Source organism: Haplochromis burtoni, unplaced genomic scaffold, assembly GCF_018398535.1.
Source record: "Haplochromis burtoni strain Fernald_Lab_line unplaced genomic scaffold, NCSU_Asbu1 Contig_300, whole genome shotgun sequence".
NCBI classification, from domain to species: domain Eukaryota; kingdom Metazoa; phylum Chordata; class Actinopteri; order Cichliformes; family Cichlidae; genus Haplochromis; species Haplochromis burtoni.
The window spans coordinates 611,713-632,907 of record NW_024582661.1 but is presented as its reverse complement, the minus strand read 5'-3'; the positions used below and the strand labels follow the sequence as shown (position 1 = coordinate 632,907).

At 39.3% G+C, this 21,195-nt stretch overlaps 3 protein-coding genes across 4 annotated transcripts; 2 read left to right on the top strand and 1 right to left on the bottom strand.

Moving 5' to 3' along the window:
- The first annotated feature begins 2,670 nt into the window (after positions 1-2,670).
- LOC102295529 (cytokine-inducible SH2-containing protein) lies at positions 2,671-5,914 on the top strand. Its single transcript, XM_005941511.2, has 3 exons — positions 2,671-2,965; positions 3,706-3,862; positions 3,963-5,914. The coding sequence occupies exons 2-3, from the start codon at positions 3,724-3,726 to the stop codon at positions 4,466-4,468; spliced, it is 645 nt and encodes a 214-aa protein (XP_005941573.1). The 5' UTR covers positions 2,671-2,965; positions 3,706-3,723; the 3' UTR covers positions 4,469-5,914.
- A 2,904-nt stretch (positions 5,915-8,818) lies between these two features.
- On the top strand, positions 8,819-12,936 carry LOC102295219 (rho-related GTP-binding protein RhoA-B). Its single transcript, XM_005941510.3, has 5 exons — positions 8,819-8,930; positions 9,870-10,027; positions 10,296-10,416; positions 11,956-12,086; positions 12,182-12,936. Exons 2-5 carry the CDS (start codon positions 9,872-9,874, stop codon positions 12,353-12,355), a joined length of 582 nt encoding a protein of 193 aa, XP_005941572.1. The 5' UTR covers positions 8,819-8,930; positions 9,870-9,871; the 3' UTR covers positions 12,356-12,936.
- A 405-nt stretch (positions 12,937-13,341) lies between these two features.
- LOC102294715 (transmembrane protein 43) lies at positions 13,342-20,926 on the bottom strand. 2 transcript variants are annotated; one of them, XM_005941508.2, is made up of 12 exons: positions 20,691-20,926; positions 18,937-19,071; positions 18,699-18,833; positions 16,430-16,524; positions 16,300-16,349; positions 16,145-16,214; positions 15,994-16,064; positions 15,773-15,900; positions 15,593-15,667; positions 14,401-14,502; positions 14,195-14,312; positions 13,342-14,110 (listed from the first exon to the last, which is right to left on the bottom strand). In XM_005941508.2, exons 1-12 carry the CDS (start codon positions 20,706-20,708, stop codon positions 13,908-13,910), a joined length of 1,200 nt encoding a protein of 399 aa, XP_005941570.1. In that variant the 5' UTR covers positions 20,709-20,926; the 3' UTR covers positions 13,342-13,907. The 2 variants fall into 2 exon arrangements, with proteins under 2 accessions (XP_005941570.1, XP_005941571.1); XM_005941509.3 differs by lacking the exon at positions 20,691-20,926 and adding an exon at positions 20,517-20,681.
- Between the last annotated feature and the right edge of the window lie 269 nt (positions 20,927-21,195).

Below are 21,195 nucleotides of genomic sequence, written 5' to 3'. Positions count from 1 at the left end.
GGGGGGGTGTTAAGAGTTAAAATTTTCTTTTACTCTCCACTCTTCTCCTGCCTTTTTCTTTCCACCTTTTTTGATCGCCTGACTAATAATTAGTTCAGCTCATCAAGATCTGTGGGGGAAGTTACATGAATTTCTTTGCTTCAGGGTGGAGTATCCTTTACAGTACACTACCCTGGCATGTGCTGTGCCCACAGACCACACTTTAGCAGACACAAACTCATCCACATTATTTACAGTTGCCTTCATCAGTGACCTGATTGAGCTCTGACTAGGATCAAATGAGGGCTGTTCTTTTACAATGGTTACAATAAAATGTTTTCTGTATTTTCTAGTGTGTGTGTCCTCATTTCTTTCCCTCTAATTGTGCACATGTGTTGGTGATAAAAGTCATGCAGGAAAGCAGCAGCAGGGGTCACAGTTCAGCAGCAGAGGTCAGCTGGTTGTATGTGTATGTGTGCAGCATGTGTGTGTGGGTGTGTGCGTGCGTGTTGGTGTTTTCCGGGAATGCGCTCTACTCGGAAGCCTTCAGCTGTGCGTTCTGCTGCTTTTGTATCTCATAGGAAACTGAGTTGATTTGAGCTTGTTTTCTTGGAAAACTGGTTCAGAGCTGAATAGCAGCTTTCATGAGGTCATTATCTCTGCACATGGAAACTGTGGGGTACATTAGGATGAACCTGTTTGAAGACATACTAATTTTAAGCACATTAGCTCATTTGCAAGAGGGAAGGCGCCACACCTAATTTTCTTCATGATAACATAACACATTTAGTACAGAAATAAAGAGCTGAAGAATTAAATATTAACATGCTGCAATGTTTGGACATAATCTTCACCGAGTGTCATACAATAAAATAATAACTACAGTCTGCACACTTAAAGTTGGTATTGCGTAATATCACAGTCTTGCGCAGAATAATTGTAAATAAACAATATTTCCTTCGCGCATGACGGCAGCACTTATCAACAGCAGCACTTATCAACAGCAGCATGGTAAGCTGAACATAACCGGAAGCTTTCAAAATAAGAGGTTGACTTTGTCAATACACGCTTTAATGCAGCCAGTGTAGGGTGTTGGAAAGGTTACTTTTAAAATGTATTCCACTACAGATTACAGAATACATGCCCCAAAATGTATTTTGTAACGTATTCCGTTACGTTACTGAATGAGAGTAACGTATTCTGAATACTTTGGATTACTTAATATATTATCATGCTTTTTACAACTACATGAATGTACTATTGCTGTGTGATTTATTACTATTACTGGAGGTCCGCGGCTCCTAACCATAGTAAAGGGACCTCTGGCTAATACTTCGGGTTCCGTGTTTGGTTCATAGATGAAAAATAGCTTTACTTTGTTATCTGGGTCAACTTTGCTTGCGAGAGACAGAGAGAGGCGTTGAAAGGCTGCTCCAACGGAACTTATTGTTTCGGAGGAAAACACGAACACAGTGTACAGTCGAGTCTTAATAGCATACTTAGAACTGGGCTCATCAGGCACTCTTCTTGGCTGCAGTGGTTATTATTATATTTACATGCTTCCAGCTCCCGTTTCTGCTGAATGACAACTGTTACTTTTCCACTCTCCTTTTTCTCCCTCCTCGCGCTCACAGACACATCACGGGTATGGCCGTCCATTCTCCTTGCTGCACGGACTACACTGTCCATGAGGCTACATTCTTTAGGGCTATGCCTGTAACACTCTGCCTATTAGCTTAGCACAACAACAACAACAACAACAAGGGGCTCTCTCACCCAGGAAACACACAGTCGCAGAGAGAGCGGCACCCTGTAACCATGGCAACCATAACGTTGCCGCAGAACATAGCTGTCAAACAAAACCCAAACAGTCCTGACCCGCGACAATATAAAACAGGAAAATACCGCTGTGTAATCCATTTATTTCAACAAAGTAACTGTATTCTAAATACCACATTTTTAAACGGTAACTGTAATGGAATACAGTTACTCATATTTTGTATTTTAAACCCAACACTGACCAGTGATCTGTTGTAATAAAGGCTACCTTTAAAATAATTTTGTTACTATGTATTATAGGATAACTTCCACAGACTTTGTTTATTTCTCAACATTTTTATTATTTACAAAAAAATATTATTTATAATATTATAGGGTATAATCAAATTTATCAATTTTCCATTTAAAATCTACAACTTTATTTATAGTTATTATTATCATGGTACATGTGGTGTTATCTTCTCAGCATTTTGAGTTAGAAGTCTCAGACCAACCCTAACCCTTATGTAACTTGAAATTTAGAAATTCTAAGTCCATTTTGACTTACGGGCACAAAAGACAGATATACAAACAAATATGTGTTTTTCTAAATAAAGAAAAGAAAACGTCAGTGGCGGAAGCAAACTTCTATGGCTGTTATTTCTTAGCTTTTTTTTTTTAATTGCACCTGCAGTGTTAAAAGATTAAAACTAACTAATTATAACATTAAAAAAAGAATCAAAACGAAAACTAAATCCTGCAAACGTGACAGCAAACAATGAGGCCATTTAACAGCGCCCAGCTCGTTGCGGTTCCAATGCAATTCATCCCGTTTAGTTAAGAGTTGAGAGGGTCTTTTACATCTTATTTTGAAAGGTTTGGCGGAAGTTGTGCTTATTGACGGAGCCCGACACAGAGGTTGCCAGCAGCGGGCGGCTCTTGCGTCCCTGCGGGCGCTGAAACACAAAACCTTTCTTGGAAACAGATTCCGGGAACCTCTGTCCGGCTGAACAGAGCTGCTGTCTCCTCTGCGCCTCACTCAGTGAGGGGAGCGCTTCAGTCGCACATCCAGCGCTCAGCACGCTTATATATATTTGAATCATTTTGAAGGACTGAACCGAAAACTTTGGAGGACCGTTTATTATTATTTTATAAATAATATTATAAATATTCACTGCAGGGCTGTTTTTACACTGGTTTCAATCCTTATGGTTTTTCCTGATTTGAGGTAAGAACATTTCTAATATGATTTGGGTAATTATGGGTATTTTATTGCAGTATGCATGATTCAAAGTAAGGTACAAAATAAGGTGAAGAGACGAGTTATTATGAACTGGCGCATTATAAATAAAGCTGGATTCAGCTTAACTGAATTGGCACATTTACTTGAGTTGTGCGTGTGTGTGTAAATATAGATGGGTGTCTTTTTAAAGGTGCTCTTTAACCCTGTGGTGAGGGGACCCTGTTTGTAACCTTAGCGGCAGGCTTCACTGTAAATAAGCACAAAGGTTTTCTGACTGATCACTTTTCCCGTTGTCCTGATGGGAATGGTCACTTTCATGATTATAATGCTTCCATCAGTAGGGTGGTGGAGTGTCGACAGATCTCCAACCAGCTAACACTACGGGGAGATTTGGGACAGACAAATTTGACATAAGCAACTCAATTCGCATTAATTAAGGGAATATAGTTCAGATGGGGGATAGGTTAATTGGATAATTCAAATTGCCACTAGGTGTGAATGTGCGAGTGAATGTGAGTGTGAATGGTTGTCTGTCCCTGTGTGTTGGCCCTGCGACAGACTGGCGACCTGTCCAGGGTGTACCCCGCCTTTCGCCCTATGACAGCTGGGATAGGCTCCAGTGCCCCCCGCGACCCTGAAAAGGATAAGCGGAAGCGAATGGATGGATGGATAGTTCAGATGATCTCTTAGTTAACTTTCCTACATGGTCATCGTCGTCTCCACAGGTGTGCTGTCAGTCAGCAATGGTTGTACAGGCGGTGACCATTTTCCATCATGAGGAACAAAGAAAGTCATCCTGCTCGGATCCTGCCCCTTCATCCTGGGACCCAGCAGATGACCTCCGCTGCATCACCACCACCTTCCAGTATCTGCAGACTTCTGGTACGCCAGCCACATTTAAACACTTCTAGTGTCAGTGTCCATGTGGCTATTAAAAAAACAAAAACAAAAACACTAATAACTGAACTGTCTTTTTCCACAGGTTGGTACTGGGGTCCCATCTCAGCAAGTAAAGCTCGGGAAGCTCTCCTCACAAAGTCTGAAGGCACATTCCTGGTGCGGGACAGCAGCCATCCACAGTACATGCTGGCTCTGTCAGTGAAGACTCGCTGTGGACCTACCAGCGTGCGTATAGAGTACAGCAAGGGCTGTTTCTGGCTGGACTCTGTCTCCCCTGGCCTGCCTCAGCTGCAGTCCTTCCCAGATGTTCTCAGCCTTATACAGCACTACACCAGCTCAGGCCACGCAGCACAGGACCAGACATCTAGTGACATTCACCCCCAAATGGAACCTGACCCTTCCCAGCCCGCAGCTAAAGACAGAGGAGTACCCCTGAAGCTGAAGCACCCGCTTCACAAACTGGAGGTTTTCCCTTCTTTGCAGCACCTGACACGCCTCACCATCAACAGGCACACTAACTGCCCCAACCAGCTGCCCCTCCCAAAGCCTCTGCTCTTCTACTTGCAGGACTATCCTTTCTCTATATAATACCTGCCCCTCAGCGACAGGACAGTCAGACTGGAATATGGTCGCGTCGTTGAGCGGATACTGTGAATCGGGGACTCTTTGATATATTTATGTATAATAAACCACTCTTGACCTCACTGCTCATGAATGAGCTTATTCTTACTGCACTGCTGCTGGTATTCTTCAATAAATATTCAATTATTTTTACATGCCGACCCCAGCTACTGTGAAATGTGCAATGCCAATATGTGAGTTGTTTTCTTTCCTTCTTTTTTTGATAATGTGGCCCAGTGAGAAGAAAGCAGCTCCTAAACCAGCTGTTTTGAGTGTTCTTCAATAAGGCAGCCTCCGCTTATAAATAATAAATCAGTGAAGAAAACATCTACTCTGTGCTTTGTTGCTCTAGCAGAGATGACAGTAATAATTTGGGGTTTCGTAACTTAAACAGTTTTTCTCCATGCCGGAGCCCAGTGAAAGAGATTAAAACTCCAAAATAAACACAAACAGATGTGTAAACTGCAAAACAAGACAAAACAACATGTGAGACAAATAAAGGAACCATGCAGAGTGTGTACCCAGAGTTCTGCTGTCAATTCAGTGTTTGCATATAATGTGATGTGGACTTCTTTAGTATTCACAATCCTGACAGAAATCTGATATCTTTCATTTCCAGAAAGGAAACATAAACAAATCAAATGCTCTTCAACAAATGCAAAAGCCAACAAAGAGGGCCTGTTTGTAGCTTGTAGAAGAGGATTATAAATACCATTTCTGAGAATTAAATCTCGGAAATGTTTGTTTTTCCAGCTGTTGTGTGTGTGTGTGTGTGTCTTTCCCTCCCTCCCCTCTTCTGAATTACTGGTCACTTGAGCACACAGATAAATGTGAGGTATTACTGTTTTCATGGAAGCGCATCTGAGCTCGTTTCCACGAGTTGGAACTGAGCAGCGCAGAAAAAGCCTCTTATCAGGATTAGAGTAAGTGCTGCGGTTATTAATACACTGCTGCACTGCCAGCTCACGCTCTGTTTGTGTGCCTTTCAGCTCCGACCTGCCGCCGAAAGGCTTAAATCATTTCTCAGGCCACAGTTAAATGATCGGGATAAGCAGAATAAAATCTCTATCGAGATCACATTGATATTTATCAGAATGAGGCTCCTTCATTGGGATTTACTGCAAAATTGCTGATACAGGAGGAGAGCTCAGGTTGAAGTAAATGTTGCAGCAGCTCAGTGTAGAAATACTTCATTACAATTTAAAATTCTATTTAAGTAGTGACTAAAGTAAATGAACTTAAAGGATCAGACCATTAATACTCATGAAACAGATAAGTCAGTCTAGAGCAAATTCTTACTGGCAGCTGGATGTCAGTAAAGTTACTGTAAAAAGTGACAGTAAAAACTTTTTACAGTAAAAAAAACCTTTCTGTAAATGATGTAATTGCATTTACAATAAAGTTGCTATAATTTGATTTTACAGTAATTTTTTTGTAATTTCTATATGCAATAAGATTACTGTCATTGAATAAAGATCAGACTTCTACTATACTGTACTCTCTTAAATCAGACTTTATAAGATGCTCATGTTTTTTGTAGTCTTTACAAAAGTGTATAACAGCATGAACACAGTGCTGTCATGGAAAAATGAGACTTCATATCCACTGACATGAAAGCACTGATGGGCTGAACTTTATCTCTGGATCTCAAAGCTGTGAAGCAGATTTATTAGAAGTGATCACAGAAAACATTTTGGCACGTCACCCTTTTTCCTGCTTCAGTTTCACGCTGTCAGGCGTGCCTGTGGCCTATTGAAAAGGACATTTAGTCGATGCATTGACTTTCATGGTGCGTACGCCTAAAATAGTTTAGGATTATTTAAAAATGTTGCAGCGTTACCTATCAAAAATCAGTTAGCAGACTAAATCCAGGTAATACTCTAGAAACAAAACTGAAAGCCAGCAATTGATTTTTACTCTAAATCCAACAAAGGTAAAAAAAAAATTTAAGACTGATAAGGATACCGATATTTGATCATTTTAAAATTACGATATTCTGAAATATCAGCTGGGATTGTTTTCATTTCAGACAAACAGATTTCCACAACACTTACATGTAGTTATTATTTACTCATTTAGGCCTTGATTATTCTCCATTGCAGAGATGAACACAGACAGCTGGAAACCCGACAGCCAACTAGCCATTATTTATTATACTTCTCTGAAGTCCACTTAAAGTCCATGACCTTGGGTGCATGCATAGTTGATGGGCTGTAATATAAACAAAAAACAGGCAGGTACACAGACAACCACACTGACTCTCGTATTCACAGTCTGATGAGGAAATTTACGTCACGCTGACCCTAGTGGCTAATGGACATGGAAAGTGTAACCCCACCTTTACTCTTTGCCCCACTGCTCGGATCACTTTGTTGTCGTTGTTTGCAGACTTCAAAACAGGTGTTTCCAACAGGAAGTTGCCTCGGGTGGACAAACTATGAAACATCAACACTCAGAACCAGGTTAAAGGGTGTTTCTCTTGTCTGTCCTTTAATTTTTACAGTGTGTGTGTGTGTGATCATTCTCTCTGTTCTTCCTACCTTGCATTTACATATTCATTATGTTATGGAGTACAATATATTCACTATCCCCCCTTTGCACCTGTCCAGAGTATCTCAGCTTTACCTCTAACTTTTTTCCAAAATGTTCAATCTCAGCTGACCCACTGCTGTACTCCTTTCTGATATTGCTCATCCATAAATACACAAAAAAGGTAGAGAGGAAAATCCATGCAATATAAACTAATACACAGTTTTTATTTCACTCCCTCTAAACTTCATAGTATGAGTGTAACGTACAATGACCTATGTTGGACATGCAATCTAGACATGCAAACATTAGCACATGCTACTTGGAAATATAAGCAGGTATAGAGCTCAGAAGCTCAGATATGGATAAATTTGATAATACCCTTATTACCAAAATTATGTATATTGGTAGGCTGATCAGTCCCACCCACAGCATCGAAATACAATTTAGCGGTGATAAAAGTAATGGCAATCACAGTTGCAAGAAGAATTCTTAGTGCATGAAAAGACACATCCTCCCCAAACTTCAAATATTGGACCAAAGTTATATTAGAAATTGTATCACCTGGAAGAAAATTGTAAAGAGTCGATGATGATGATAATGACAACTCGGGCAGATCTTTGTAATAAAATGTTATTAACAATGTTGATGTTGCAGTTTGAAGATATAATTGCAGGTGTGAGTGTCAGTTCCTGCTTGAAATTTTTATAATGATGCTCTCTATTCAAGTTTAATACAGGAAACGCAAATTTCAATAACAGAAAGTAAAATACGGAAAAAAAAAACAATAATTATATGGTACTTTGTCCCTCCTTATATATAACATATGTGTTTAATCTAACATATAAAAAAGCTCTGAACTAAAAGAAAAATATGTTTTTTGTTTGTTTTTTTTTTGTTTGTTTTTTTCATCTTTATTTTGAACATGTTGAAAAAGTACAACAAAATAGAATTAAAAGAGACAAATGAACAAAGCAAAACAAAAGGAAAACGAGCAACCACAACTCCAAATAAAGTTCATGTTCAAAAAGGAGCAGGAAGAAGCATAAGCTTATTTAATCCCACCCCTTTTCCACTATATAGTATCAATAGACTACAAAAATACCTCCTTGCAATTACATTATATGTCATGTGTAATTTTTTTTTTATATATATACATATGTGTTTCTGTCTATCCATACATACGTATATACACATACGCACATATACACATTTTCACCTCAAGGATACACAACCTACAAAAATATATATATACCCATACCAACATACCCGTGCACCCGCACACACATGAAAATATTAGACAAGAACACCCTATCAAATCTCTACCTTTCCCTGTACCCTGTAAAAACCATATCCTTAAACCGCTTTTTAAACTGCGCCATGCTTGGACATTGCTTCATATCTTTACTTAGTCTGTTCCACAGCTTCACTCCACACACAGAGATGCAAAAACTTTTTAATGTTGTACGGATACGAGGATGTTTTAAATTTAATTCCCCCCTCAAATTGTATCCCCGTTCCCTTTTAGAAAACATTTTTAGAATATTGTCAGGAAGCAGGTTATTTATTGCTTTATATATAATTTGTGCAGTGAGAAAATGAACCAGATCTGTGAATTTTAGAATTTTTGATTTTAAGAATAGTGTATGTTGCTGTATACAAGTATTGATTAAAACAGTGATATTATTATTATTATTATTATTGTTGTTGTTGTTGTTATTGTTATTATTATTATTATTGAGAAGTGTGGTGTTGTACTGTAGTACATTGTTGTGCGGTCCCCACCCCCTCACTTCCCTCCTGTTAATCCTTCATAGCGGCGCACAGTAAAGAAGCAGCGGCGGAAGCTAACAAAGCACTACTTGGGCTTCATTTGAGTAGATTTTTAACTAATAACTTGGTGAGTTGGAAATATTTTCAAGAATCCTGTAGCTGTTATATTTTCTAACACTTATTGTGGGTAATTATACTATTGTTCTGACTATAAATCTGTGTCTTCACCAATATTTCGCCTAGCCTAGCTAGTGAGCTAACGGACCGATAAAGTCATATAGACTTCCGTTATGCTAAGCTAAGTCTAGCTATCTAGCCTAGCAGGCTAAACCGGTACCGGTTTGTTACTGAAAGGAGAAGCAATGATTCCGGCTCAGCAGCTTGAAATAAACAACAAACACGACCTGAGTACATTATATCACACGTGTTGTACGCATTTACTGTAGCACCCCCGAGTTATATTGTAAACATTCAAATTGAGCTTACAGGACACACACATCCGGCTAAGCTAACGCTCGATGATTAGCTAGCTTCAGTAAACACAACATCCTCCTAGACTAAATCTGGGTCAAACACCACTGCGGGGGTCCTAGTTATATTTCGCTGACATACATTTGCATGTTAATACGGCCAGTGTTTTAGTGGTGGAATAAATGTTTGACGGGATATGTATGTGTATTTTTTTGTTCGAGCTTGATGCCGGGGAGGGTCAGAAACACCGGAGCGGAAACGTAACATCACAGTAGAGGGCTTCACTGTATGACTCTTAATTTGTAAGCCAACTATGTCGCGATGGGCCCTTGACAGTATGTACAGTATGGCTGATCAGGGGACCATGAAAAGCCGTGATAGTGGTGATATTGTCGCAGAAAGTTGCACAGTTAGCCCCGGTGTTATTTTGTTTGGACTTTGCCAGCACAGCTGAAGGTTGCTGGCAGTTCATCGTTTATCACAGGCATAGTGTTAGAAAGTTGGACAATGCTTCAGTGTAATAAAATAAAATTACCCACTCTGATATAGATGACGTTCACGTGTTTTAATCAATCTTCTATATTTTTTCCTGAAGCTATGGCAGCAATCAGGAAAAAGCTGGTCATAGTGGGAGATGGAGCCTGTGGGAAGACCTGTTTGCTCATTGTGTTCAGTAAGGACCAGTTTCCAGAAGTCTACGTGCCCACAGTGTTTGAGAACTATGTTGCTGACATTGAAGTCGACAGCAAACAGGTAAGCAGTATTTATTTCTTCCCAGAATCAGTGTTTTGTAACTGGAGGACTCTAGTGGCTGCACTCATGTAATGCTAAACCTATAGACCAGGGTGGGCAGTTAATTTTCACAGGAGACCTACATGTTAGATCTAGTCTAACCTGCACGAGTTTGAATTATTGAGGAGATTGAGTTCTGCTTATTGGCAAAATTAATTGTCTGACCTGCCCACCTGCTACCGACTGTGCACTGCTCGAAGATATTTCAGCTTCTAAACACTTTTGGCAGGTCGAGTTAGCACTCTGGGATACAGCAGGTCAAGAGGACTATGACAGACTGCGCCCGCTCTCCTATCCAGACACTGATGTCATTCTCATGTGTTTCTCCATTGACAGCCCTGACAGTCTTGGTAAGTAAAAACAGAGGAGACTCAGCAATGTTGCAGCTCATTTTTAATTTTAAATTATCATGACTAAACCACCAAAGGCTTTGTGGGAGGGGGAAAAAAGACTATTAAAAAAGGGAGGGGCTAGCTCAGTAGTTAGAGTGTTCGCCCCATGATCAGAAAGTCGGGGGTTCAAATCCACCGAACGGCTACCTGAGTAAGGTACCATCCCTGCACACTGCTGCCTGGGCGCTGGATTGATAGCTGCCCACTGCTTTACTGAGTGAATGGGTGCAGAGAAGGCTCTCCTTGAGTTAAAACCTCTGGAGATTGTTTTGAAATCTGAAACTCTTATGTGGGCCAGTTCTTTGTGTTTTCATTGGTGGTTAAAGGTGATTTTTGAACACCTTCTAGTTACTTCCACCACCTAGTTACCCCTACTCTATTTAAGGTCTTTGCCTTGTGTAGTACATAAAAGACAAATTCAGGATTCAAATATTGGCCTGAAAATTCAGAGTAAAATGTTTTTTACTTTCCATTTGTTTGTTTTACCTGATCAGCTTCTCTGTTAAATCTAAATGTTTAAATACAAGGGTTTGCATTAAAAAACTGTATTAGAAAAAATAAGATGGTAATACAGAAGAGGCAGGAGTTACGCGCTATATTATTACTATATATATTTAACAGTAGCGCCTGCGTTTTGAACCAGTACCAGGGTAAGAAGGAGTATTGACAATAATGTCACAGCAATCTTGCCAGGAATAAGACTAAGTGTACTAGAGGATACTGGCTTTTAGCTGCTCCCTCATTCACATGGTGTCACCACAGTAGGTTGCCCCCCATGTTTGATTTGGCAGATTCACCAGATGCCCTTCCTGATGAATGTGTAAACCATAACACTATGGAGCCACTATTTTTTTTTTTTTTTTAATATATGTGTATATTTATTGAAAATAATGGCTTGAGCACTTGCAGTGCCATTGGTAATGAGTAAAAAGAGTTCACTGTAAACAGACCCGATGGAAATTCTTGAGATTTGGTCATAGCTTGAATAATCTAATATTAAGAATCAGAAACATAGAAAACAGCTGTTGGACACGGAGTCATGTTATGACTGTCTCCCACCATGAGTCTCAGTTTGCTCTCCTCTGTACATCCCAGTGGACGCACATTTATCATGTGATCTGTACCATTACAGCACACCTTGTTCTCAAGTTTCTCCATCTAAAGTATCTGCTCTTCTTGATTCAAGTCCACACCACCTTATCTCGCATACAGCCCAGAGCTGCAACTTTTACAAGTTAAAAGAAAAGTCACTAGCAGTGATTTTAAGTTAAGACAAATAATTGTTTAATTTCTGCTTGCTGCCAAATGTCAGCATTTTATTTATCTTTGCATTGTTTGCACAGCAAAACATGTTAAATGGCATCCTCTTAGCCTATAGGAGTCTGTGATCATTAGTGTTTTCCTGCTGGGTTACAGAGCAACAGTAATCTATTAGGAAAATAATCAACAGCCGTGTGTCTCTGCTTTGAATGCTGCTATATTTGTCTCCTTATTCAGAGAACATCCCTGAGAAGTGGACCCCTGAAGTGAAACACTTCTGCCCTAATGTTCCCATTATACTAGTGGGAAACAAAAAGGATCTGCGTAATGATGAGCACACTCGGAGGGAACTTGCCAAAATGAAGCAGGTAAAACTTAACGCCCTGAGCAAGAAAACAAACAAACTTTGTCAGTGAAAGATTTTTTTCCTAGCATTGCTTCTTGACCTTTATATTTATTTTAGGAACCCGTTAAACCTGAGGATGGGCGGGACATGGCTAACAGGATTGGTGCCTTTGGATACATGGAGTGCTCTGCAAAAACAAAGGATGGTGTGAGGGAAGTATTCGAGATGGCTACCAGGGCTGCACTACAGGCCAGGCGGGGAAAGAAGAGTAATAAATGCGTCCTACTGTAAAAGGAGGCATGAGGACTGCTTCCTGGAGGGGGAAAGAAGGAGAATTAGGTCAAACCTACCCCCAACAAACCCACCCAAAAGACTGTTCTCCCCAGTTTTTACTAAAGGTGTAATGCTTTTACTTTTCTTTTATTTCTTTATTTCTTTTTGGTCTTAAGCAAAACTAGTCAGGTTCTGTCAGTATTCAACTTTGAAGTTATGGAAAATACTTTTTTTGTACTTAAACATAAGTAAATTTGCCATAATAATCAAACCTCCTTTATCCACACGTTCTATGTAATCAAAAAGGTCAGCGGGGGAACCGTGGTGTCAGCCTGCCAACTGCAGTTAAGTGCTTAAGCCCTGCGAGCTGATCAGAGGAATGTTTCCACAGCCAACTAGGGTTGAAGTACCTGCTCACTGTGACCCGTAGTCCTTTAATTATTGACAAACTCGTGCACACAAAGTCAAAATTTGTTTGTGTTCTTCATAAACAAATCTGCATTATGATCACATGCACAATGCGAGACTGGAAAATCTTTTTGCTAAAATGCAAATGGAAACTTAGTGTTTTGTGTAATAAATTACTTTGTAAGAATCTGGATAACTTGCATCACTTGATTGAACACTGAATTAAACTGAACTAATGAATTAAAGCCCTGCCTAGGAACAGAATTCAACTTTATGCAGTGGTGAGGAAAATCAAAGGCCAGTCTATGCTTTAGGCTCCTCAGTTTATGGTGAACATTTTGGATTAATACGGGCCACTCTTTGGCCGTTCCCCTGTGAGCTGAGTGCACACAAGCATGTCAATGAATCCCATTAATAGTTGTTAAAAAACTGACAGCCGAGATGTTTACTGATCAGGACAGTGAATGTGAAAAATAAACCTGCCCAGGCTTTCTGGGGGTCAAACTGCCTCTACCTTCACTTTTTGTTCTAAGAACATCAGTAATCATCTATAGTTGAAGGTGATCTTTTTCCTGAATGAAAACATGAGCCAAAAGTAGTTTCAAACTTTTACTCAACATTTAAAGCAAACACAATTGAGAACCCCACTTCTTTGGTGTCTTTTCAGTTTTACATGTAAGAACTGAATTTTTGATTACAAATAATTATTATTAAACCTACTGAGCTTTATAAACAGTGAAAACAGAGGTATGTAACAAATATACAGTTAAACAATTCATTGGATGCACATAGCTAAAACTACTGCAGTTTCACTTATCAGTGTATTAAATCCAACCTTAATAATGCAAAGTTCTGAAGAGTGTTGAGCACTTAGTTTTGTCCAGGACTGTTGGATTCGACTGCATTTATTTTTAACTGGGTGAAAAACATTCAAGCTAAAAAAAAAAAAAACCCAAACATATAATGGAAGGATATATATTGCCAGTGAAACTGATGCATGCTGGATTAAATTTATTTAACCAAAAAACAAACCCATACACTCAATGTTTGTTTAAATCAACAACAACCCTTTGTGCAGGCTGTAACAAACTGGGGGAAAAAACTGGCAACACAAAACATCTGCAGCTCACCATCAGAAAATCTATAATCATCAGTTCAATAGTCATGCGTTCTTCTTGGCGGGAAGTCCTGAGCGGGCGAGAAATATCGGAAGAACAGCCAGCGCTCCTAGAGCTACTGCCACCAACGGTCGGTAATAAAGCCAGCCGAACCCAATAACGATAAGAGACAGCGAGCAGGAGACGCACAAGGCGAAGATCTTCAGTCCAATGGACACGAGCTCTCTAAGGACAGGAACCCAGTCCACTGCAGGAACACAACAGACAGGAAGTATGAATAATAGAAGCAAGGAAGGAAACTCACAACTGTACAGCAGCAGAGTTAATTTACCCAGCGTGTAGATGATTTGCATGCTCAGCTGGATACCAAGGAACATGAGGGCCCAGCCTGCAGCCCGGAGTCCCCAAGTCTTCATGCTGTTAAACTGGTGCTCCCTCGCAAACACCTCCTACAGATAACACAGAAATACGCTTTACCCAGATAGACACACAGAAAGAGAATTTAAACCAACAAATGGAAATGAAGCCCACGCTGACCTCCGCAGAGAGCTCCTCCAGATAAAGGATCTCCAGAGTGTCTCCTGATCTGGTTTTAAATGGCAGCAGCTGCTCCCCTCTCTGCATGGCAACAATACTGACCTGAAAAACAGCATGTGAAGCAGAGTTAGAGACTTAGTTTTAATCTAATATAAATACACAAATAAGCAACTCTCTTGACAATATTTGTTCCTGCTCATATTTCATGGTAAACTGAACATTTGTTTGTTTGGGGCTTTTGGTTGGAATATAATAAACGGCACATTTGGCTGAAGAACATACATCTTTTTCCTCAACAAAACAACTTTTTTTTAATAATCACATAAATGTAAGCAGCATGCCAAAGGAGACCAGAACTGTCCTCATGTTGATCTACTAAACTTTCAAAAAAAACAGCTGTGAAAAAGTTTTACCATGATTATTTGGTGCTGTGTAAATTTACTCATTTAACAGTATAGTACATTCTATATGTTTACAGTATACAATTTTGTATTTCATGTGCAGTTTTATATTAGTACATGGGTACATTTTTAGATCAAAACAATCAAGAAAATATCCCATGCCATTCTGTTATGGATAAAACTTAAAAACAATATTAAGTTTCCATACCTCCACCAAAATATTCTAATAACTACTCATAAACAGTAAATGTTTGAAATACTTGATCATATATTTGACTATCCAAATTCTATTTGTGTTAATAATCATTTAAAACACTACTTAAATTGATTTTTATGAAAGTTAATGATAAAATATTTTATTATTGAATGTTATAAATAGCAACATAAGAACATCATGTAGGTTGTGACCAAAGACAGTACATAAAAGATGGACATAGCTGTAGTGAAGTCAACCTCAGGAATAAGGGTTAGAGTTTACTGAGAATATTGCATGCTCATGACTATTACGTTCTACTGAAGATTTGATGCTAGCAACTGAGACCATAAACTTATTAGGAAAATGTTTACTAGGTAACAGTGAAATGTCACTTTTCCATAAACTTCTACACAATCAGACTTTGTTTTTAACCAGGAGTCTCCCCCTGGTGGCCTTCAGAAAGAATGCAGGTTTAAGGCACTGAATTCACTTTTCAGATCCTGAAGGTACATCAGTCTCCTATAAACAGACTACAGTCAAGACCCAGTGCAAATGTAGGCAGAGAATGTGTTAATCAGACATTTGTAGCTTGTACCGTCTGAGCAGGGCCGTGGCGTGAGTTGTCACTGCTCAGTCCAGCGAAGGAGAACCTCACCCGCACATCACCCACCTCATGAATTCAAACAAATTCAAAGTCAACAAGTGTGGAACGCATAACATATAACAGAGTGCAACACTGAGATTATTTGTGAGGCACTCACAACTAGATGCTCACCTCTGGCCTGCGTGGATTTGGAGTGTGATAGAAGTAGTCATCATGAATAGAGAGAAAAGGGTCCAAGTTAAAGACAGGAAAATCCCTCAAACTCAGTGTCTGGAAGTTATTTATCTGCTCCACCAGGCCTGATGATAACCAGGAAATTAACTGAGTACTAAAATCCAAACACATGAAACACAGCATATGTGTAGTGGCTGTGTGTTTGCTTAGACACAAACCTTTAGACAGAATGAATGGCCCAGTTCGGACTTCAGGAGACACCACCATCACATTCTCAACAGCCATGGCACTGAAACACAAAGACTGAAGTGAGCATGGACTGGATGCCCACACAAACACAAGAAGACCATATCAAATATGTTTTAGTACCTCGGGTTCTGGTGACCAATCTCCTTATCAAAATTACGACTGTTCACCAACTCTGCCTTCCACTCAGTGTCTACAAAAAAGGAATTATAAAATATAACCTCTATACACAGGCTGTGCTGTTACCAAAGATTACAGACTGCAAAAAATAAACTCACTGTAGGTGTATGTAGTTTCTGTTTTGGTTTCACCGTTCTCCTGGTAATCCCTGAATTAAAACGTACAGTCAGCTGCATTCTAGCCAACATGTCCACACCCAGTCCCACCCTGAGTGCTGACAAGCCTTACCTGCTCTCATGGTACTCCACCCACTGATACATCTCCACCTGCCGCTTCAGCTTCACTGCATGCACCACCACTTTGTAGTTGGGGTCATACAGGGGCTGCACAGACACATCAAAATTTAACAGCAACAAACCAGATGAAAACACTTACCTGAAGACAACAACACTTCCACCTCTACTAATAATTATGATCAGCTGATTGGTGCATGCAAAATTCTTAATGCTGGATTATTAAACACGACAATGTCAAAGTCTGACAATGTAATCAGTACAATAATGCATTACTATAAACACAAACAAAAGAATTCAAGTGAAACTATATGAAGCTTCAGTATACAGATTAAACAATAAAACATTAGCAGAATCAAAACAAGGAAGCCAACTGGTGGCACATTTATGTTCACAAAAAATAAATTAAAAATGGAATCAAATACTAGCAAAAATATTTACATGTTGTACAACTCCTGAGGTATTAATTTAACATAGATAAATACAACACTATTTCTCACTGTCTGAGTCTCTCTCAACATTACCTTCTTTTGTCCTCCTCTGCAAAGATATGAGGGTAAACACAGCCAGATAACAGGCACCACCGCCTGTTTATCTAAACAAACTAACTAAGGCAGCCCTGAACTTTTTAGACATCACCTGACAGAGATGCACGTGAGAAGGCAAACAGCCAGAGCAGAAACTCTTTAACCTGCCAGCCCCATGGAACAAAGTCTGCGTGATGTCCAATTGCATCCATGCGAGAAAAACATACGTAATCGGTCACAGAGTTCAGAGCAAGCAAGCGGTCGTCCGCCCGAGCTGATTCCTCACCTAAACTGAAAGGAGTATGTTCCGACCCGATTCCCCCAACATTGCTCAGTTCTCTGCAATGGATCAATGGATGGATGTTCTTTTACCAAATGTAAATACAAAGGTTATTCGATTTCTATCACATATTTAAACAAATGTTTAAAATGAGCTGTAGGGAACATATAGTTAACTGAAATGACAATGAAAACTAGACTTGGAAAAAAACTAAAGCCAACTAAAATAAAAAATAAAACATCTTCCAGAGTTGTCCTTTATTTTTAGTAAGTAAGTAAGTAAGTAAGTAAGTAAAATTTATTTATATAGCACATTTCACAGATAAAAATCACAAAGTGCTTTACAATAAGATCAGACATACAAGTTAAAATTAATTAAAAGCCCGTTTGTATAAAAATGTCTTCAGCTGCTTTTTAAAGGAGTCAGTAGAGTCTAGACAGCGTAAAGACAACGGCAGAGAGTTCCACAGCCTAGGTGCCAGTGCCTGAAAAGCCCGATCCCCACGTGTTTTAAATCTAGTACGTGGGACCACCAGTAGCCTCTGACCTGAAGACCTAAGTGCTCGGGATGAAGCATGAGGTTTCAGCAGGTCAGAGATATACTGGGGAGCTTCACCATGCAGAGCTCTAAAAGTTACAACTAAAATTTTAAAATGAACCCTAAAATTTACAGGCAACCAATGAAGTGAAGCCAAAACTGGAGTAATGTGTGACCTCTTGTTTGTACCAGTTAAAAGTCTTGCCGCTGCATTCTGTACAGACTGAAGGCGATCCAGAGCTGATTTGTTAAGACACGTAAAAAGACCGTTACAATAATCCAAACGAGAAGAGATAAAAACATGAATAATCATCTCAAGTCTACTTGTCAGTTTGGTAAAATTCTGTTATCACAGAGTGCCTGATGGGGCATGAATACACATGTTGAGCTAGACTCTGGATGACATTACCGTGAGTCAACAAAGAGTTTTGTTCGTGTAATCCCTGCACTGATTTTAATTCATTAAATGAAAAGATAAAAAAAACAAAAACACTTCTTATCAGGAAGTGATAAGTGTGTAGCTCAAGCAAATGTAGAATGATGGAAGTTCTTAAAATATCTGGATGTTCGATATCTGAGCACAGTTTCGGAGGCCTGCAGAAACCCTAATTTTAGGGGTAGGGGACTCTAAAACTATACAGAAGGCACAAGTTTTGAAGTGCATCTCCACCTGAAATTCTGTCATGCAAATCTGTGACAGTCAGGTTAAAGGCTCCAGACAAATATCCTCCATATCTTAATAATTAAAAGACTGAAACTAATACAGAACCTTTGAACTGCTCTGTAAACTAACAGAAACTGAACTCAATAAATAAAAAAAAATAAAAAAAGCTAAAACATAATAAAAAAAATATACAAATCAGGGACACCGACACATATACGCTAGGGCAGACCACTGTTCAAAATACAGGCGAGCTCACCTCTGCAGTATGCAGCTTCGCAGACAGGTGAACTAAACGGCCGTTGTTTTGTGTGTCGAAGCTGATATACGGCCCCAGTGATACAACCTGGGAGAGACCTTCATCCAGGGACTTTGCTGTTTGCAGAGTCCGTCCCTGCACAAAGAAACCATCACAGGTACAAAGTGCTGTCTTTAGTCTACTGTTAAATCATCGTGACCATGATGATCTGAGCTACTTAGAAGGAAATGTTTCCTACCTCATTGGTGAAGAGAACATAAATCGAGAGGAAAAACAGTCCCACACCAACAACTGCTCCTCCTGTAGTTTCACTTAAACGCTCCAGAAATCCAGGGTTGGACTTTGCAGACACTCGCTTGTGTTGGTCTGGAAACTGGACAAACATAAGAAAAACCTGAATAAACACGACATCAACAATTGGGCGACAGAACCAACTTTTGGCTTCTCATTAGTTATTTTCTATATTCAATCTTTTAGTAATGACATGACCGTAACAAGACATAACCAGTAACTTAACAATAAACTGTCTTTTTAGTTTATATATATAATAATACACCAGGTGTTTATCTGAAAACATATGATGGTTCAAATACATGAATCTTAGAAAGCGAAGACACACATTCCTCTGATGTATTACAACTAATCCGGGACCAGCCAACTGCAGTTCTGGTGAGAAGTTTATATCCACTCATCATGGACATGAATGTAATTTTGAGCTTTTTGCTATGTATTTGAACTGTTCTGCTTTCAGGATGTAATCATTGTACAACATACATCTTTACTGACTTTAAAAACCAAGGATTGGGTGAACAAAGTTGGAATTTATTTGGGATTTTCTCTAATCCACACAAGGTCAAATATATACATAAACCCCCACCAATATTTGGTTAAATGTCTCTTGGTATGTTGCACCTCAACCAGACACTTTTGATTACTCAATAAGTTTGTGTTAGAATTCTGGCTGGGTATCTGACCATGCGTTTTGACAAAATTGGTAGAATTCATTTGAAACAGTCGGTTTCCTGGCATGGACATGGTTTTAAGCATAGTCCACAAATTTTCAATAGGGTTGAAGTTGGGGCTTTGGGGAGGCTATTCGATAAGATTAATGTTAGCCTGCTTTATCCATTCCAAACAGTCTTTGGTGTCTGCTTAAGATCATGCAACTGTGTCCAAGTTTAAACCATCTAACTGTTGATTTGAGGTAAAGGTAGCCCTCCTCCTTTACTATTCCATCTACTTTGAACCAGTACTGCTTGCAGCAAAATTTGTTGTTTAGAAATGAGTTCAAGAGGCCTTCTTAACTTGTGTAAATCTGCAGTTCTTCTTAGATCATTATCAAGCTCCCCTTTCTTCTGGTCAATCATTGGATCGCTGTCCATTTTTATGCTGAGAAACTAGCATTTTTAGTTGATCTTGATAACCAGTGTAAAGTTAATAGGCCTTGGTTTATCAATTTAACAGACGCTGAAGATCCTTCAGTATCAAAATACAGTGAATGTATATTTATACTTGAGCCCGTAGAAAATCTAAATTATTTTCAAGCTTGTGCACCTAGTTTTTGTTTTTAAAGTCACCACCCTGGAAAAAAAAAAAAAAAAGAACAGTTCAAAGAAATCATTAAAAACCCAAAATTATGACGTTCATGCCCACGATGAGTGGATGTAAACTTCTGGCAGTAATTGTATGTGTCCCTACATGCAGCCTGTGGTCCCACGTCTCATCATGACTTAGGCGTGCAAGTGACACGCCCCTTTCACACTTCCTAATTTAATTTTCATGTCTGGGCGAAAAAATTAAGACTAAACGACGACTCACCGCTGTTGCCATTGTACGTACCAAATTAAAGCATTAGATGATGATAAACTGACTGAAAAAAGGCGGCAGTTGAGGGTCTAACGCTGCAGCAAAGTTGTGTTAACTGCACACATAAATCCGGAAGGAGTTTACATTTATAAAGTAGAACCAAAGACCATTATTCGAGCCACCTACTGTCTGTGCTGAAGACATTTCTCTACTTTCTCGACCGCCAATTTTCAAGGAACACGAAGATGCTAGCAACCACAAACTGACACGCCAACGGCCAGTAAGCTTTCACTTTTACGCTGGAGTATCCCGAAACTCGCCCAGAGAGGCGGACTATGTGAGATAATAAACTGTGGTTCCCGCCCAACTCGTCGGTTGCCCAAGTGATATTAAGCGATTGCTTTAAGGAAAAAAAAAAAGCAGTTCCGGCACAGACCCGGAAATCTTTTTTCTCGAGGCTTCATGGGAAATGAAGTTTTTTTGGTGACTGTTGTCAATAGAGACGTGAGAAAGAAAAAAAAATACTAGAAATGTATTAGATATTTATTGATATTTAATTTGTTTTAACAGTTCAGAGGAAATAGTATACTGTAAACATATATAGAATGTACTATACTGTTACTGGAAAGAAAAACAAGCAGGCTCACTGAAACCCACATACATCATAAAGGAAAATATTGAAAAATATTTA

Excerpts from the sequence above, each read along its gene's own strand:
- LOC102295219 (XM_005941510.3), top strand. The coding sequence starts at position 9,872 with ATGGCAGCAATCAGGAAAAAGCTGGTCATAGTGGGAGATGGAGCCTGT. Across the intron at positions 10,028-10,295 it reads TTGAAGTCGACAGCAAACAG|GTCGAGTTAGCACTCTGGGA; the intron begins GTAAGCAGTATT and ends CACTTTTGGCAG. Across the intron at positions 10,417-11,955 it reads TGACAGCCCTGACAGTCTTG|AGAACATCCCTGAGAAGTGG; the intron begins GTAAGTAAAAAC and ends CTCCTTATTCAG.
- LOC102295529 (XM_005941511.2), top strand. The coding sequence starts at position 3,724 with ATGGTTGTACAGGCGGTGACCATTTTCCATCATGAGGAACAAAGAAAG. Across the intron at positions 3,863-3,962 it reads CCAGTATCTGCAGACTTCTG|GTTGGTACTGGGGTCCCATC; the intron begins GTACGCCAGCCA and ends CTTTTTCCACAG.
- LOC102294715 (XM_005941508.2), bottom strand. Across the intron at positions 16,065-16,144 it reads ATTGGTCACCAGAACCCGAG|TGCCATGGCTGTTGAGAATG; the intron begins GTACTAAAACAT and ends TTTGTGTTTCAG. Across the intron at positions 15,901-15,993 it reads GCCATTCATTCTGTCTAAAG|GCCTGGTGGAGCAGATAAAT; the intron begins GTTTGTGTCTAA and ends GGTTATCATCAG.